Source organism: Agelaius phoeniceus, chromosome 14 (assembly GCF_051311805.1).
Source record: "Agelaius phoeniceus isolate bAgePho1 chromosome 14, bAgePho1.hap1, whole genome shotgun sequence".
Taxonomy (NCBI): domain Eukaryota; kingdom Metazoa; phylum Chordata; class Aves; order Passeriformes; family Icteridae; genus Agelaius; species Agelaius phoeniceus.
Genome location: NC_135278.1, coordinates 9851457 through 9870761, shown reverse-complemented (window position 1 = coordinate 9870761; position 19305 = coordinate 9851457). Strand labels below are relative to the sequence as shown.

Sequence of the window (19305 nt, the reverse complement as noted above, 5' to 3'; positions counted from 1 at the left end):
CATCCCAGCGCACACGCACTCGCATCCCAGCGCACACACGCACGGACGGACGGACGGACGGACGGACACACACCCGCCCATAACAAGCACACACGCACTGGCAGCCCGCACCCTGGCTCCCGCTCCGCCGCTCCGCGCCCGGGGGGAAGATGAGCTCGGGGGACGTGGTTTGCACTGGCTGGCTCATCAAATCACCCCCCGAGAAGAAACTCAAGAGATACGTAAGTGCAGAGGCTTTGCTGATATTTTTTTCTCGCTAAAGGGATTTCGGCATGTGCTCGCTGACTCTTCCTTTGAAATCTCTCGCCCGTTTCGGCTTCGCCTTGGACCAAAACAAAAAGAATTCCAAGTCCATGCGCTTATGGAGTATTTTAGTTTCCACCGACATTCTTGTGCCCTCTGGAATTAACCTTTCCCGGCTCGTAAGATTACAGTACTTCAGCTGTTATGCAACATATTTTAGGTTAAAAACCACATTTCGGTTTCAGTTAACGTTGCCGTAACTAACAGAATTGTTGTAATAGAATTGCAGATGTCACTTTTCCAGGGACGGACAAGAACATCCTAAAAGGAAAGAGGAAAAAAAAAAACCCAAACCCAAACAGCCAAAATTCTAGTAATTTAAATTCTCAGGCTTGATTTTGTTAAGATGCTCTGTAATTTCTATGGCACTTGCTAAAGGCAACATATGCAATAGTTTTATTTACCAATGCCAGATGCAGTTGTTAGCAGAAAGCTTCAGAAAGCTTTTTGGTCTGTGATAAAGAGGTGCTGGAAGATGCTGTGCTGTAAAGTCCCTGATAGCTGAAAGGTGAAGGGGCTGGGGAGAAGAAGCGAGCCCTGCATGGAGATCTGCAACTGCACTATGGGCCCCTTGTTTCATTCTCTATCTGCTTGCCTGTTTGTCTGGAAAAAAAAAAAAAAAAAAAAGGATGTGTGTTGCAAACATAGGAAACTGTCTCATTGCAGGGGTGCATGGAAAGCACTCCGTGTAGGAATAAATGACCCTTAAAAATTTGCTTGGGACAGCATTAACAATATAAGCCCCTCATGGGCCATTTTGCATACTCATTTGTGGTGGTTCTTCATCAGGCACGTTGTTATGTTCTGCTGTGACACTTTTGGAGTCGGTGATACCCGTTTGAGTCATGCCCTTCTAACCTGACTTCCCCCGGAGCTCTGCTCCGTACTCGAAGGATGCCCCTGGCCGTGGCTCTGGCGCTCCAGCCCTGGGCACAGCTTACATCATTTGTCGTATTCACTTCTGTTTATCAGCATTTTCCCTGGAGTGCTGATCTTAGCTTTTCCTGGTAATGTGAGGCATAACTGTCTTGTGGAAGAATATGGTGGATATCATTGGGTAGTGTGTTTTTTCCTTTGGCTAAAAACTAGCAGAAAGGATAATTTACTGATGTTGGAATTATTTTTAACTTATGCTTAGCCAGAGTTTCTTCCTGTAGACCACAGTATTACATTGAAGTGGCTGAATATTTGCTTTGTTCAGTTAGCATTTTCCAATTCTAAAATAACCACTATGATGTGTCTCACGGGAGCTGCAAATAAATGATGGGCATCTCATTTTTGCTATATTTTGTAACGAGTGTACTAATAGCACTGTATGGCAGGCACAGTGTAAGAGCCACTGATTCACCCAGCTGGTATCATTAGTAACTCTGTCAGTGAAGCTATTTTTGATGACTCAATATTCATAAAAGGGCAAAGTAGAGAAAACAGAATGTGATAAAGCTGGGATTTGAAAGCGCCCATTATACACTGAAGATAATAGTCACAACAGGGGCTCTGATCAGCTCACAAGGCTACTTGCAGTCTGCTCTGCTCAGATTTTGCACTACAAAACCAGGGGAATTTTGGTCTATATTATTCTCCAAACACCATTAGATTAGCCAGATCTCTGCAGATTAAGCTTTGTTTTCTGGTTAGGAGGATAAGGTAGTCCTTTGTCCATAATAAAGCAGAAAGAAATCTGGTGCAAGTACAGCAAAGCTTAAATGTCCTTTCTCACATGACTGGTTACACAGTGGATGCTGCAAACCAAATGGAAATTGTCTCTCACCTGCTGTAAACTACTTCTCCTCTATTTTTCGTAGAATTTCACCAGCATGGCAGCTCATGCATCTTGCACTGGGGCAGCAGATAGCTCGGGCTGAGCCACGGAGACTGCTTAAAAACAACGGAGCTTTAAAACAATGCCTGTTTAAACTGACTTCAGTAGGTGTCAAGTGTCAGCCGTTTACAGGAGAATGGTGTTGGCTCTGGTTCTGAACTGACAACATACATAAAGCCCCGAGCTCAGCACCACCCTTTGTGCTCTGCTGGAAAAGCCAAGGTCTGAGCGAGGCTTCCAGGGAGCTTCAAGCGCCAGCCTGGCCTCCTGCTCCTGGCACCTCCACACGCTCCCAGCCTCATTTGCTCTCACGGGGTTGTCTCCCAGTTTACATTTTCCTGAGTTCAGCATCCGGCCTTTGTAAGCTCTGACCTGAGGGTCCAGTGTTTTACACACAGAAAAATTCTTAATCCTACATCTATTACATCTATCATTATGAAAATCCATTTAATTTCAATGGAATATGTGGTTAAAAGATCAGGAAAAGCAATGAATTCAGGTTGTGAGATTGGGAACTGCAAGAGTCCCACTGAAGCCACTGGGAATATTTGCAGTGTTTATAAAATTAAATTATTCTTTCCAAGACTGGAGCCTAAAAACCAAAGTATACCTTCATTTATATTTGCTCCCTGATGAAAGCAATTAGGTTTTCTACGCATAAACAAGTCAGCATTTGCCTCTGGGTAAGCAGAACATTATTTTCAAAACTTTGAAAGTGAAAAGCAGGTGTTAAAGAGTCTATATTTTTCCTGCAATGTCTTACAAAGCCGATGCTCTTAGTAACACTATTCTTAGAAGTGTCTTATCATTCCCTAACAAAGGCTGCTCTCCTGCATGTGCAGGAAACGAACATGAGATTAATTACCCTAGTGTAACTTTCTGTAAAAACAGAGAGCTTAATGCTAAACACAAAGAATTCGTTAGAAAGCACAGGGAGCTTTGCTACATCAGGCAAATACTCTAATGGTGAATTAATGGCATGGGCAATGCTTTTCTCTCAATCTGATACTTGGACCATGAAACCACCATGTCAGCCTGTCTATAGAGGCTGTTGTGCAAGGAGTCTCCCAGGAGAGTACTTGCTGTGTGTTGCAGTCCTTTGTCCTCGGAGTGTGACCCGAAGGCTGTGCTGCTTTCATTTCCCCACTTGGTTCCAGGTTTTCTCACCCACCAGGTCTGCGTGGGCCTGAGAGGTGCCAGGGAACAGCCAGAGCTGGGGGAAGCTGGGTATGGGGCAGGAGACAGAGGAAGAAGCTGCTAACAAAAACTAAGAAGTGGTGGTGATGGAGGTGAAGTCCATCCTGCTCTAGACCAAAAATGTTAAATATCAGTCATAGTTTGACATTCAGTCCCACAGGAGGAAAAGCCACTGAAAATTTTTGCTGTTGATGTTAGTGGATCAGTGAATACCAGCCTCTGCAGGAAACTCGATGTAATGGGGGAATCTGCTTCAAATTTGATGGGTTTCACAGCTCCTTGTATTGGTGCTGAGCACATCCATCCCAATTCTGTATTGTCGACATTGAATAGCTGGCTCCTTGACAGTTTTCATGTGGAAATTTATCTGATCACTGACTGTTTTATTTGTTGTTTATTTATTGGAGGAGGTGGAAGGAAGGAATGGTTTCATGGCCTTGGAAACAAAGGGCTTAACACAGCCAGTGCAAAAAGTCACAATGAAAGGAAAAACAACATAGAAGAAGGACCTAGAATGTCTAATGAAATAAGAGACCAGTGCTATTGAGAAGACACATTGCTCAGGTGCTGACAAGAAGAAGGAGATGGGAATTTTAACACACAGCTAATTGCAACCTCTCCTCAAATTGCTGTCCCATTGTTTGTCACACTGACAGTGTGGAACAGCAGCAGTAGCTCCTCTGAATGCCCTGCCAGTGTTTACCTGCTGTTAGTGTTGTGTGGTTTGCAGTAGTAAAGGGCCATATCCAGATGCTTGCTTGTTGTGAGTCACTGCAGCTCCATTTGAGTTAACGCTGTGCAGCTGTACCCCAGCTGATGAGCTATTTTTAATCCTCAGTACTATACACATTGATGAGGGAAGACCACTTGCTCAAAAAAGGGCAAGCTTCCCACTTTACTTGAGTGACTGATTTCTTCAAACATTGTTGAAAATCAAAATTCCTTGTCAGCATCTCTAGAACAAGGGTCCCAAATGGAGCTCACATTGGAAAATGTAGCCTTGCACTTCCTACCACGCTTCTTCTTGGAGTGTCTGGTCTGAGAAGACAAAGAGAGGTGTGAATTAATGTACCCTATGGCCAAAGCTGGTGGGGCAGAGTTCTTTGCTGCTGTGCCTGTGTGTGGGGCAGTAGTGCTGCCAGAAGGACAGAGCAGAGCCCAGCCCAGCACCTCTGACCGTTGGGGGATCTGCCAGGGCCCAACCGCAGCACTGCAGGGCTGGGGCTTTAGAAGATAAGAGAATCTAGGCAACTTCTCCATTTTTAGCTGAAGTTCTGGTATTTATCAGGAGAACAAACAGGAAGTTACTAAGAAGAAAAAGTAAAGTAGAATTATGGAAGAGTTTGTTCATGTAATAGGAACAGGAGTCACAGAGCACAGCGAAGGGCAGGTGGGATGGAGAGCATCTGCTCTCTGATCCAGCACTGGGCTGCTGTCACCAGAGGACACTGCCACCCTCCCCTGAAAGAAATCCCCAAGTGCTTTGTGAGGTCAAGTACTTCTGCTGCTTTGGGGTTTGGGGGAAGTTTCTGAAAAATATTCTCAAGAAGAAACCCAAATTTAATTTTTATCCTTAAGTCTTTTTATTTCCCGATGCTCCTTACAAAGCCTCACCTCTTGAGTCCTGTCCCTTTTGAACAGAGAATTCTGACCTCCTTTCATACTTTCCTGAATAAATATCCCGAGCTCCCTGAGTTGCTTTAACCAATTTGCGCGGGTTTTGTAACTGTGGTTCACAGGCTGGGTGGAAGTAGGAGTCACGTGGCTGCAGAAAGTTGTCAGAGCCTTTCAGCTCATTCCAGTTGTAAATTTTTTTCTGTTGTTACTTCATTTTAAAATCCAGTGAATATTCTATCTATCTGGTTTGTCTATTAAAAAAGAGCTGAATTTTGAGAACATGAAGGCTTTCAAACAGGAGCTCCTGTGTGGCAGTCTACACGTTCCCTTCTCTGTGAAATCCTGTACAAATTGATCTCACTGGTAAAACAACAGCAGAATATTTATTTTAGGGAGGAGTTTCCATCACTGGAATTAAACATTTGTAATTATGTGCAAATCAGACCTTGTTTTGGAAGGTTAAATGTGGTGTTTATTTTACACCGTTTTCTTCCCTTTTAACGATGTTTTGATAGTTTAAGTGCAATGCTTAATGAGATAGGTTGACTTCTAAGAAAGAAGTAATTTCTAAAAAACACTGCTGTTTTTGGCAACCTGTGTATCAGAATAATTTCCCTTGAACTATTTATTTGGGTGGAGCCATAATAGTCCTGAAGCCCCAGTTTAATCTTTGACTACATGTTTTCAGTGCACAGGAATGTCCAGCTATTGGTTTCTATTCAAAACAGAAACCCACAAGTTATCAGGTCTTTGCATTCAAAAATGGTGCCTTAAAAAAACATGCTAGTTTGAAATAGAGAAGGAAATGTTAACTCCAGTGGTAATTAAATGAGTGATGCAGTCAAACACAGCTCAGAGGAAAATGCATTACAAGCCATACTTTGGTGAAGTCTTTGTTGTAGCATGTAATCTATGGAAATATGGGTAAACACATTACTTCTACCAATGATGCATTAAAATGCTATGAATATTTGTTATGAAAATTTGATAGGTTTTAAGGGAAAGGGACAAGTTTATTCCTGTAATGTTACTTGTTGGAAAAACAGTCATTTTATTTGCTTTTTTTTTGTCCTTTTCATTTGATTTGGAAATGAATTAGCAATGTGATAAGGCAAGGAAAAAATGCTGGTCTTGAAATAAAATTTGCATGTCAAAACATTACATGCAGCCAGATAAAATACTTTTTCTTCTCCCTCATTTAATTGTTAAATAAAATGCAATACTTTGACTTCTTTTTTCTGCTTTACAATAATATCCTTGACTTGCTTCAGTTTGTGTTGCATCAGAAAAATAAACAAACAAACACATAGCCATGCAAAACTCAATTCTAGAATCTGCTGCAGCTTGGTGTTTGTTCAAAATAGACCAAAACTGATGCCTAGTCCTTGTGCCAGAAGAACACTCCCTTTCTGAGGCTAATTCATTCATAGCTTTGTAATTGTTAGAATGAGACAACTGTTCTTGGAGATTTTGTTATTCCCTTCCCTCCTGATGCCAAAAACCCCACCTGACCCCTGCAGTCAAAACTGCATTGTAGCTTTCCACAAAAGCCCTGAACAGCACATTTCAGCTATCCAGGATCCCTTTTCATGGAGCATTTTACAGAAGGGCAGTAAAATGTTGTTATTAGTATGAATTTGAAATTACTTAAATGAGAGCGTTAATTTAAACTGAACTTAGATTGTCATATGAAAGTTTTTGGCTCATTTTTGACAACACTTTTTTTAAAAGACAATGCTTTCTGTGTGGCCTGTTAGTGATAAATATTCATCCTGTGACTCCCAAGTCTTGAGACCGTGGGTTATGTATTCATATTTCTGTTGGACAGAATAATGGCCATGAGGGGACCCTTTTTAACTTTGCAACTGCTGTAATGTCAGCAGAGCACATAGTTTGTGAGCAGTCTGTTTTTACATACCAGATTGCAAACTGTTTGTAGAAGTTCAAGGATTTTACAGTTGTGGAACCATTTTTTTCAAACTGACACGAACTGGTCGTGCCAAGGAGAAGCCAATAGTTCAGAACAAGCATGAGCTGTGTTTTGCTTGCAGAATTGACAAACAGAGCAGTAAAGCCATGAGCTTTAGCAAAGTTCTTCCTGGGGTTGGGAGCGCTGGGGAAGCAGCTTTGGGTGCCTTCCCAAAGGCACCCAAAAGGAAAGTAAAGTAAAGTAAAGTAAAGTAAAGTAAAGTAAAGTAAAGTAAAGTAAAGTAAAGTAAAGTAGCCAAGTAGCAAAGTAAAGCTGCACTTCAGGGGCTGTTGCTGTCCCACAGAAAAGCCCCCAGCCCTCGGAGGTGACTGAGCTGATCAGATCACCGAGGGAGGAGAGGAAACATCCCAAGAGATGCCAGCTGAGTTTACAGTAGCAGTGAGGAAACAGTTTCAGAAGTGATAATGCTCCCTCGCCAAGTGTTCACTGCTGTTCCAGCTACATCATCTGGATTGTTTACTAATATTTATAGTGGAAGCTTTGCAAGCTTAAGAAGTTTTATTTTTAATAAGTTCAACATTTTGAACCCATCCTAAGAAAATAATTGCATTCTCACTGAGGCTTTAGGTTTAAAAATAAGAAGTACTCAAGTAGCTCAGGGAATTGGGGTTTTTGAGATTTTCAAGTGCTTTGCTCCCACTGGAAAAAGGTTTTCAACATGTTTTCCCTGGGTCCTCCCCTGACTCCAGGGCTGCTTTTATAGGTCTTCACTGGTTAACTTTCCTGGTAAAACAGTGAGATTTGGACTATCAGCTGAAAATGGGACTGGTACTCCCATTACTCCTGTTACTGTTACACTTTATACTTTTTCAAATGTTCCTTTTTGACAGATAACTGAGTGTCACACCAGCCTTGAGCTATGGATTATAAAATAATGCTGAACTGCTTCTGAAAAGTGATGGAAAACCACCAGCTAAACCCCATCATTATTTCAGAATCCTCCCCAGACTCCTGCTTTTATCTACTCTGAGCCCAATAAATAGTCAAGTTGGAACATCATTAAGACAAACAGAAAGGTTAGGGGACAATCAGATTGGCATAGGAAGAACAGGCTTTGTGGTGGTGACACTGCTTTGGTTCCCCTGTGCATCCTTTTCCTTTGGGTTTGTAGACTGGAAGCTTAATAACTCTGGTATTTAAAGTAAAAAAAAATGCATTTATTGAAAGTGTTACTAGACTGCAATGCTTTAACAGTTTTAATATGTTCATATGTTCTTTTTTTTGCTTTGCTTTTTCTTCAAATTCACAACTGAAAGTACTGTTGCTATGTTACTGTAATGGTGTGTAGGCTGCTAAATAAATAGAGGGAGTTTAGTCCACGCCAGAAATAGAAAGCCAGGTCAAAGGTGACATTTGGGACATGTTGGAAAAAAAAAAAAAAAAAGAGAATATATAATTATTTATTTCCTTCCTATTATTCTCTTCAGTCTCATTAACCCTAGACTACTTAGAAGGAAATTACAACAGAATTTCTGAGCATGTCAGAGTATAAAAAACGACACCTTGGGAGTTGTAAGTCTTTTGGCTTTGTTCTTTGCAAGATCGAATTTACACAGTAAAACAGTGGCACCTCACACCCCTGTGAATTGGGCAGGTACTTGGAGGAATCAAAGGAGCCAGGGACTGCTGAAAATTCACTCTGCAAAGGTGCACACAGAAGGGAAAACCTGTCAGAGGGAGCAAGCTTTGAGGGAAAAAAACCCCAGGAAATGTGAGTCCATTGTCCTTTCTGGGGTAGTCTGGCAGGTTCCCAAAGCCCAGATACACAAAATGTGCTCGGGCTCTTTGTGAGCAGCCCCAGGTGCCTGAACCTCTTTGTGAGCCTGGCTTGTGAACCTGCACAAGAGCAGGGGCATTTCATCCTGCTCTGCTGCCCCTGTGTGCCCCTGGGCACCAGGAGCTCTGTTCCAGCCCCAGGGCTGACTCAGTGAATGGGGCACTGCATTTCATCCTGCTCTGCTTTCTCTGTGTGCCCCTGGGCACCAGGAGCTCTGTTCCAGCCCCAGGGCTGACTCAGTGAATGGGGCACTGCATTTCATCCTGCTCTGCTGCCCCTGTGTGCCCCTGGGCACCACGAGCTCTGTTCCAGCCCCAGGGCTGACTCAGTGAATGGGGCACTGCAGAGCCCAGCCCTCCCTCCACAGGGGGCTGAAGCAGAGGCACCCTTAGCCCAGGAATTAGCCCAGCAGCCTCCCTAATTGCAGAGAGAGGCCTCTGGCTTTATTTGCAAGATGCTGAGGCAGGTGTGGAAGCTCAGGGCTGTGTTCCTTGAGCACCAAACCCTTGGTCCCGCTGCTCTGGGAGCATCAGGAGCTCTGAGCCCATGGCAGAGCAGCTGGAAGCTGCCAGAGCTTCCCCTGGCAGGGGGTGGGACATGGAACAGCGCTGAGCAGTCAGTTAATTTAGCAGATTTGTAATTAATCTGGAAGATCTTCTCTTTAAATATATATGTTTTCTTATAAACAAGTTATTCACCTGACACAATTGAGGCCTCTGATTTCTTTGTGTGTTAGGGAAGAAGTCCACAGCAACAACTTTAACCAGTTCAGTCCATGCAGTCCTGTTAGAGATTTTGTGGTGTTATTTTTGTAATTCCCCAAATCTATTACTTTTCTGCAAACAAACAAGTTCCCCCTATGGAAGAGACCTTTGGATTTGAAGCATTCAAGAAAATCCCACATTTAGCATAAAATGGAAGAGGATTAAATTAGAGGTACAACGAGAGGCAAAGATGCAACAAGTCTTGATCCTAAATAGCACAAGGTTCAAAATTTTCTTTGTTAATGCTCCTTGAATGAAGGGATGGAACTTGAATGACCAGGAGCATTTCCTGATATGATGGATGTGAATGGCTGGTTTAATAGGATATTTTCCTATTTTCAGCCCCACACAAGCCCTAGTGCTTTAGACCTTGGGGTGTGTCTGACTTTCCCTGTCAGAAAACAACAAGAGTTTAGGTTCCATCAGGGTTGTTTATTTACTTTCATCACAAGTTTGCTGCTGCAATTGGTTGTTTTCTACCACAACCAGTATTCAGCCTCACTCTGAGAGGGTGTTAGAAGCTTTCTTGTCCCCTGTGGAGTTCAAACCCTCATTTGGACTCTGTCAAATCCTTTACCCTTGCCAGAGACTGCATTTATCTCAAACCCTAAAGTGCAATTACTATGATTTATCTCTCTTTGGAGTGAATAATATTTTACCAGGCATTTTCTCCACAGCAGTCTGCAGCTGGGAGAAGAGCAGCCTACAGCCTGTCCTTTCCAGGGCTGTGTTGCATATGCTCAGGAAACTGCCCAGTTTTAACCAGCAACAGCAGCACTGATAAGTGGAATGAAGGATGAATTATGCCCTCTGCAGTTCTGTTATGTTGTCCTCCTAAGGGATCTATTTGTTTTCATGATGTTTCCAGGTCCTTGAAATTATTTTCTAAAACTTGTAAGAAAAGTAGTCTTTCTGGTTGGTAGATTAAAGCAGTTACCCATTGGAGCAGTCCAGATGGGCTGCAGGGGTGTTTGCCTGTGCTCTTTGTTGAACTGGATGAAATTGTGCCAAGGCAGAAGCTGGCAGACATGGGCAGCTTTCAGATAAGCTGTAGTTAGCTGGATGAAGATTAAGCATATTTGCATGGCTGCTCTCAGTCAGTACAAACTCCCCTCCCTGTGGCACTTACCTTGCCATGGGCTCAGAGATGTTCCAGTGGAAGCTGCCATTAGAGAACAGCAGCACAAGTCTGGGAGGTGAAGAGTCCAGGGGAGTTTGAGTGAAGCTGTAGCTGTGCAGTCCCTCCCAGGACACAGGGATGGAGAGGGGCAGTCCTGGAGGTGCTCCACAGTGACAGGTCTGAGGAATGATGCAGTTCAGCAGCCTCAGCTCTGTGAGCACATCAGCAGTGCTGGCTCTAATTCTGATGTGCTCAGAACTCACTGTGCACCCACAGACAGGTTTCTGTTTGACTTGTTTCTGGGGCTCACTGGATTTCAAAATGGAGCTGGGATCTCTGTATGAGCATATTGTACGAGGTTTTAGTTCAGAGATTGGGGTTTTTTAAAGAAAGCAGGTATTTTATGTGTCATCTATGCATATGAATAAAAGATAAGGAGCAGAGGAAAGCACTCAGATGTAAGACCTTATACCATTAATGGACATGAATCCTAAGGGCAGTGTGTTGTAGGGCAGCTGGTCACTTCTGACTTCCAGCTCGAGTTGCTGCAGTCAGAGTCAGTTTGGAGTGGAAACATGGAATAATATGGTTGTGCAGAATCACTCCAGGTTTAGTTCAAGGTGCACAATCTTCATGGCTCCTTGCTGGGATAACAAGAAAAGGCACATGAGCCTGCACAGAACAGCAGCAAGGAAATGTAGTGTTGTAGCACAACTGAGTCTGTACCATCTAGCACAGAACTTTTCCCTTCCAGAGTCAAGTGCACCCATAAAGAACAGAAAGGCCAAGTAAATACTGGCATTAATAACTGCTGGAATCAGGCAGGTGCAGAGTCAGACTGGAGGGTTGGATGTGAAGCTTTCATTTGCCTTTATGAGTTTGCATGAATCAGCTTGGAATACCTCTTTGTCCTCTCTGAAAAGGTTTCATGTGCAAAGTACTGAGACTCATCAGAAAAAAACCCTTGAAATAGAAATGGTACCTCATGTTCTTTAGCAAAACAGGAGCTTAGAGAGAAAACAGAAGCTAGAAAATGTAGTCTCAAATTCTAACCCATTATGACTATATTTATGGGGAACATTTAAGTGATTGGAACTGTTTTCCTACATATTCCTTACTAGTAACAACAGTACCTTGTGACTGGTGATGTCTCATCACCTTTAAACGCTGAACTTGAATGTCAGGTTGAGCTCAAGGTTTTTCTCTTTAGCTTTTCTGTGAATTGGCTGAATGCAGATCAAGCACAGAGCCATGGTCCTCAGCAGCAAGGGAGTGGGAAGAGAAAAGCAGGTAGGAGGATTTTGCATCCCAGTGGAAACCCCCAGATCTGCCATTATTATCAGAGCTCCTGGTAGCTACAGTGACACTGGGAGAGATGGTGTGGGGTATGGGAACTGCAGCATTTACCAGCTGGTGATGGGAAACAGGAGGCAGTGAATGGATATGAATATGTTCAAATGCACAGTTTCAGTTCATTTTGTGTAACATCTCACTCACACCATTTTCCACAAAAAGATATTTCAGCCAGATAGAGTTATGGTGAGAAATAAAAGCAGAGTTGCAGAGAAATTGGTAACTTCTTAAAAAGCGTGAACTCACTGAAAAATCTCACATTCTATTTGAGAGATTAAATCTATGCATGGTGCAGCCATTTTTGCTTTGCCTGGCATAAGATTTGCATGACTTATGGCCAACAGTAGACCATGGCACCATCCCCAGCTGGGGACCTAGAAATACAGAATGCAAAAGCAGATGCTGACTGCTGAACCGATGGCCCTGGTGGATGGAGCAGCACACAGAGTGCAGGCAAGTGCCTGTAATGCTTCTCCCCAGGTGAGGGGATTGATCTGAGGGTGAGAGACAATGCAAAGGCTGCCAAACCCCTCCTGTCCTTGCAGCCAGTCCAGCTGATGAGCATGGATGATGTAATGGATCAGGCAGGAGAAGAAGGTTTGCAGTGAGGAGGGTGGAAGATTTGAAAGGCTGCACATAGGAAGGAGGAGCTGCAGTCCTAATTTGAGTGCAGGCAGCTCAGCAGATGGCCCAGCAGACGAGTTGCTATGCACCACAGCATGTGTGAGAACACAGAATCACAGAGTGGCTTGGGTTGGAAGGGACCTTAAAGATCATTCCAGCCCCCTGCCAGGATGCCACCCACCAGATCAGCTTGCTCACGGCTCCATCCATCCTGGCCTTGAGCACTTCCAGAGAAGAGGCAGCCACAGCTCTCTGAGCTCTGTTCCAGTGCCTCACACCCTCTGAGTGAAGCACTTCTTCCTAACATCTGATGACAACAGGAGAGTGGTGGTGATGCAGCAGCAGGCACAGAGCCTGCCCTGTGTCCGTACAGGTGCCCTCAGATGCCACATTCCTTACCCCAGCTGTGCCCTGCATCCCCACCAGGGTGCTTTCCTGGCTTGCACGCTGTGTTTCATTCTGCTGTTCTGCATTACAGCCATTTCCTCCACCGGGCTTTGTCTTCCCTCTCCAAAGGGAGCAGAGCCCACCTCCAGCAGTGGAAGTCCTTGCCAGTCCCGGTGACACCAGAGTGACATTACTGACTGCTCCTGCCTGAGGCAGCAGCTCTCTGGCTGAGCTGGCACCTCTGGGGGAGGAAAACCTCCTGCTTTGGGCCACAGAACAGCCTTGTTGGCATGTTTTGGGGTTATTTCCTACAATTCCTGTTCTTCCAGCAGTGAAGTCTAGTGGCCAGAGATATTTAGATATTTCATGTGCTTCCAATGTGGCTTGCACCTTCCCTAACAACTTCAACTCTTGGGGGGTTTTAGGAAAAAAACTTCAGAAAATCTTGAAAAATCTCTACATCTCTTTGTTTAAGAACTGGACAATTTGCAGATTTGCAACTGACTTTCTCCAGAGGATCTGTTTTGCTGCTTGCTGTTTGTGAGTCCTTAGGGCTCCGTTTGCAAATCACCCAAGCACTTATGGCTAGATCCAGGAAAAAGCATCTTTACCCTTAATAGCTTAGAATGGCCATTGACACCTCACAGTCACATTGTGATGCCACTCAGCACACCAGTGTTAGAAGCTTCTTTTTTTCCAGGCTGTTAATTCAGAGCAATATATTCCTGTGGGAAATTCCAGTAATCCATGTTTAGTGATTCAGCAAAAATCTGCTTCAGTAACCAGTTTATGTGTAACATTGATGAAATGATTGCCACTGGCTTGTTCCAAGAACCTCCATTTCCAATGAAATCTGCAGGAAACCCACATAGATGTATGGGGATGAGTGAATTCAATCACTATAATTAGGCTGATAAACATCTCGGATATTCTTGGGGTGAGCGACATCTTTTTCCTTTAACTATTTCTGGAGCAATATAAACTAAACTGGGAACAATGTTCTTTTTATCAATATCAGAGTGTTCCCATGGCTCACTCATGCCAGCAGATTCATGGCAGCTCAGCTATGCCAGTAAAAATGCAGACAGCCCTTTGATTCCAGCAGCAGCAGCAACACGAGCAGGGGTAATCCCTGCTTTCCCACACTCTGCCCTGTCAGATTCCTTTTGCTATCTCCAAGTCTTAAGAGCATAGTTCAGATTTTGTGTCTCCTTTGCCCTTGATGTATTTACTCAAATTGCAAATAAAATTAATCCCTCCTATTTTTATTTTGGTCCCCTGGAGTCTGCACTAAAACATCTCAATTTACTGAGCTCATCCAAGGGTTCTGTTGGCCCATCATTGGGACAGCAATTTTGTGAGTCCTCAGTGAAAATTCTTTGGACCAGGTCATGGACTAAGTAGCATGGTTGAGGATATTTCACTACTGGACCTGTAGAAAGTGTTTAGCAAGGAGAATGTTCTGATTTTCCATAATTAAATTCAGTATATATAGAAGCCAACCAACAACAAAAAACCCAGGTCTCCATTCACTGCTTGTACAATCAAACTCTCTGAAGAATCTCTCAGGATAAGGACTCTGAGATAAAGTGGAAAGTTTTAAACTAGTAAAGGGAAAAATGAAACGTCATGATCATCTGTCTTATTGTAAAGAAGCAGAAGGATGTTTAAAACTTTGCTATGCTGGCTCTTTTTTTTTTTTTCCAACAAAAATTATTTTTGGGGACATTGTACATGCTTACAATAAAACAGTTAAATAAGAAAAAGTAAAATCCACTATGAGTTTTGCATAACTTTTTTGTTCATAGCACGCTTGTGCAATAGAGTAATCAGAATGCAATAATCAAACTGTGTTTCTTCCATGCTTGAACATCAGTGGCTGTCTGGAAAACTGTGTGTTCCTCATATTCCCTCAGATCCAGCCCAGAGCTGACTCCCTTGTCCAGGGGCTGTGTTCAAATGGGAATGGTGGAAGCAGGCCTGGCCTGTTTCTGCTAAGGACCTTGGAGCAGCCTCCAGAGCAGCAAAGGGAAATGCCAAAGTGCTGGAAAACATCTCAGCCTTTTGTGGAAGGATCTCGTAGGAAGCACAAACTGCTGGTGGCAAGGGCTCTGCCAGTGCAATGCCCTTTCTGCCTGCAGCAACTTACCTGAAAAACTCTGTCTCAAGCCACCAATTATCACTGTGCTGGTGCAGAGCTTGCCTCTTCTGTTCCCAGTGTGAGTCTGAGCCTCTGGAACAGCCTACAGGGCTCTCTGTTAGTCAGCAAATACCAGAGCCCCAGGGCAGGGACTCCACACCAGGGAACACGGAAACAGGGACACATCCAATGGCTGTTGGTAATCCAGGTGTTAAAAATAAACACTGACTTGACAAACTTCTAACCAACACCTGTTATGTCAGAAGGGAACTCTGACATGATGATAATAACACTCAGCTTCTAAGGTCAGGGTATAACTGTGGAAAAGGTTGGGGAAAGAGGAGCTCAGGTAGTTACCCAAATACAGGAGGCCTTGGCAGCTTTGGTCCCTGTTCTTTTGAAACCCGTGTCTCACAATGTTTTACATTTGACTTGCTATTATTGTTTGGTTTATCAGCTTTTTGCTGAAAATACCATTAATTACTAGTTTAGTTCAGTGGAATGAGTGCAACAGTGTGTGTATAGTGCATTTAGTGATTTCAGTCCTGAGCCTGTAATTGCTCTTTCCTGTATATAATGCTGTTGGGAAAAATGCTCAGTTTCACAGTGTCAAGCCCTTAATGAATCAAGGACCAAGCCAGAAGCAGAGAACTCTGGAGGAGATTGTTAGGCATGGGAAGTCTCTGGCAGTAAATCTCTGTGGAAACAGTGCCCAGCATCAGCTGGGGGACTTCCCTTCCAGTTAGAGCCTCCCATGGCAGCAGATGCAGAGCTGGTGCTTTTTGCCTGTGCAGAGGCAAGGCAGAGCCACCAATCCATGCTGAGGCACCATCCATGCTCAGCTGTGTCTGGCACAGAGCTCTGGAGCTGTCAGGATGGAGGCAGCAGCTTTGTGGTGTGCAAATAAAAACAACCCCAAAAGAGTCTGGCCCTCACTGCAGCCCAGGACTGGAGTGTCTCTTCAGAGGCCCTTGGCTCTCCTGCTTGTGTCTCTCTACAGCCACCTCCACCTCTCCCACATTCCTGCTTTGTTAATCCTCAGCATCCCTGCAGATGCTTCCCTGGCCCCCTTGGGTGGCTGAGGCCCATGCTAGCCCACATAAAAGTGAAGGAGCCACAGGTTTAGAAGATGGCAAACCAACAAAAAGATCTCTCCTTGCTGCTTCCGTCCCCTGAATGGCAGCTTCTTTAATCAGGGGCTGTTAAGGGGCTCTTGGAACACGTTTGCATTCCTGTGAGCAGAGCTGTGGTCCTGGAGCTCTGGAGGGGCTGAGCTGTCTCTCTCAGAGGGTTTTTGTGACACACAGAGCACGTGACATCAGTCACATAATGCTGTGAGAAAAGTGTTTCTACCTCAGAGCTGAAGCAATGTGTGAAATTAATCATAGGTGTATGCCATGGGTTCTGATTTAAATGTGGATTAGAAAGCATGCAAGCAACAGGCTGTCTCTAGAGACATTGGTTCTTTGCAGCAAAAGAATGAAAGTGAAAATATCCTGAAAAACACTAAAGAGTGCTATGGCCTGCAAAAATACCAATTTTTCAAACTGGACACAAGAAGTGGTGCAAGGAACAGGCATGGGATGATTTCAGTGCTTCCTTCATCTTCAGCTTTAGTTGTATATTATGGGCCTGATTTTGCATAGGATTTTGTACCCAAGAAAAGCTTTCATTTTCCTTTTAATTGTCAAATAGGAACAAATACAAAATCAGACATGGAGAAGGAGCCTTGGATTAAACAAACACCAAGTCCTAATCCAGCTGGATTCAAGGCAATTGGATTATTCTGCCTAATTTTTGTAAAAAATGAAATAAACCACTGTGGAGAGGAGACTGAGGTTCAATATTAGTATTCAAAGAGATAGACAGGAATGTCCTATGGCATATTTAATATATTGATTTTGGATTTATTGAAAGATGACTACTCAAATACCCCAAATTCCTAGATAGGCTTAAAATTCCATTTTCTTTATTTTTTCCAATAAATCATTGTTTAAATTATGTATATTATAATCTCATGACGATAGCAATGCAATAATAATAAACCATAATTCTCAACTTATTTTAAGTTATAAGGAACTGACAGAATAAAATATGGACATCTGTGATGGGTTTAAAAATTAATTCAAACAGTCAGTAAGACTAGAAGCTCTTTAAGTGCCAGTTATCATTGCAGAAGTATTCTTTTTATCTATGGGTCATCATTTCCAAGAAACAAGTGAAAAATGTAAACACTTCCAAGCATTTGTCCCTTTAGGCACAGGGACAATGTGTTGTTTTTTAATTATTAAAAAACAACAACAAAAAATACTTCAGGGACTGACAAGAAATGCTGGCCAGGGCATTTTGAAACCAATAACAACTAACCTGGTGAACAAGCAAGAAGAAAAACTTGCAAATTTTTTTATTTCCTGATTCATGGAAGTTCTCCATTCAGCTGAGTTTTAAAATTAAGTTCCCTTTAATGTTAAGGAAGCTGATTGGAAACCCTCTTCTGTACCAGAATTCAAAGCAGGAGATGGTTGTGGTAATTACTGGCAAGCAAATAGTAAATAGTCTCAGAGGTGAGAAACCACAGAGCTGGAAATTGTGCCTCTGCTAAGCTGGGTCAGATTCTGTGCTTAATTACACCACATGAATAAATCATTGGAAGACAGTTCAAACTTTTTTCAGAAGAGAAAAGGATAATGTGAGTTCTTACTTTTGCAAAGCAGGGTGAAGGGTGCAAAAGAGCATAGCATCATGAGTCTGCTGCATTATTGGTTTAGAGGGGCCCTTTTGAGTAATACAGGCACAAACATCCCATTGCTCCCAGGCTAGACTGTATAAGTCATTTAAGCATCTAAATCCATTTTGTTTCCTATGTGGGTTCTTTGATGGTGGCTTGATTCACAGTAAAAAGGTAGTAGGAGTATCAAAGATAGTCTGAGTATCCATGCTGAGAGGGTGAAAGAAAATCAGCATCACACAGTCTTTCACTGATATGAACATTAAATAATGGCACTGGCACTGTTTCATCTGAAACAAGAAGCACATTGGAATTCCAGAAAAGTCAGCAGGGTTGATTTTTCTTGAAAAGCTCCTGGAACCCAGCTGAGCAAACACTGTAAGTTTGGAGCTGCCTGGCAAAAGTAATGCTTTGTGTTTCTCCTCAAGTCTTCATCTGTCCAACTTCTCCTCTGATTGCACACAGAAATAGCTATGGCAGCACCACAGGGAGGGCCAAAGTCAGAGCAAAATTCTTTGGGTTGTACTTAGCACAGACCATACCCATCAGAAACCACCAATTTCAGACAGTGTTGAGTGTGAAATCAGAAAGTGGCCACTGTCTGAAATTTTTCTGTCTGTTGCAATCCTTGAAATTTCCCCAAGAAAATACGGTTTGCTGGGCAAGGAGTAATGTCATCAAAATCTTCCTTGCCTTCTTTGGAAGCTTTTTCAGTATTCCTCTACATCTTACAGTCAACCCATCAGCTCTCTGGGGTTAGATTGCTTTTCAGCAAATTTCCCTGGTTTGAGACATCACATTGTATTGCTTATCTGTACCATGCACAGGACACATGGCTTTGTGTGTGTGTCTGATTATTCTTGTAACCTGCTGAAGTCAGAAAATAAATTTTTCTCCTTGTTTCCCTAAGGCCAGGATGCCATTCTTAATTTTCCTGTGTGATACTGTTTTCTCTCTCTATGGTCTCCCCTCTAAATCAGAATCTTCACAAATGGCAGAGGCATTTTCCTGGGCATGTGCCTGGACAACAGCTCCCCGGGATTCTGCAATGGCTTTCAACACAAACATCAAGATAGCATCACTATCTGATTCTTTCTGGGCATTTTAAAGTAATAAAAAAATGTATTTTCTGCTGAGAAAAGGCATTTCTATCTGCAGAAGGACTAGATCAATCATAGAACCACCAGTTCTGGGCCAGTGCCCTCTGAATGGGCACATCTGTGCTACAGCCACTCTTAACTCTCTGGCTGAAAAACCTCTGTAAAGATGGGGTTTGGAATCCACTCACTGCTGGCTGGTTTAGCATCCCTGTTAGTGGAACACAGATCTTTGTCCTCACTGGGTGGTATTTTACCTCCCAGAGGGCCTAATGTAAATCTAGCAATTAGCCTTAGGTGTTAGTCACCACATCAGCAGCAGGCAGCCTGGTGCAGCACACACCCTGCATGGCTCCTGTTGCACTGGACCCTCACAAGGAACATTT

At 43.2% G+C, this 19305-nt stretch overlaps 1 protein-coding gene across 3 annotated transcripts in view; it reads left to right on the top strand.

Annotated features, from left to right (window-relative positions):
- GAB3 (GRB2 associated binding protein 3) overlaps nt 1-19305 on the top strand; it is a 65730-nt gene continuing 46425 nt past the window's right edge. For all 3 annotated transcript variants that reach the window (XR_008534982.2, XM_054641157.2, XM_054641156.2), the window contains exon 1: nt 1-221. Coding sequence is in view for 2 of the 3 variants with exons in the window: in XM_054641157.2 (XP_054497132.2) it covers nt 150-221 (72 nt within the window). In the remaining variant the exon portion in view is untranslated. The remainder of the gene's footprint in view (nt 222-19305) is intronic.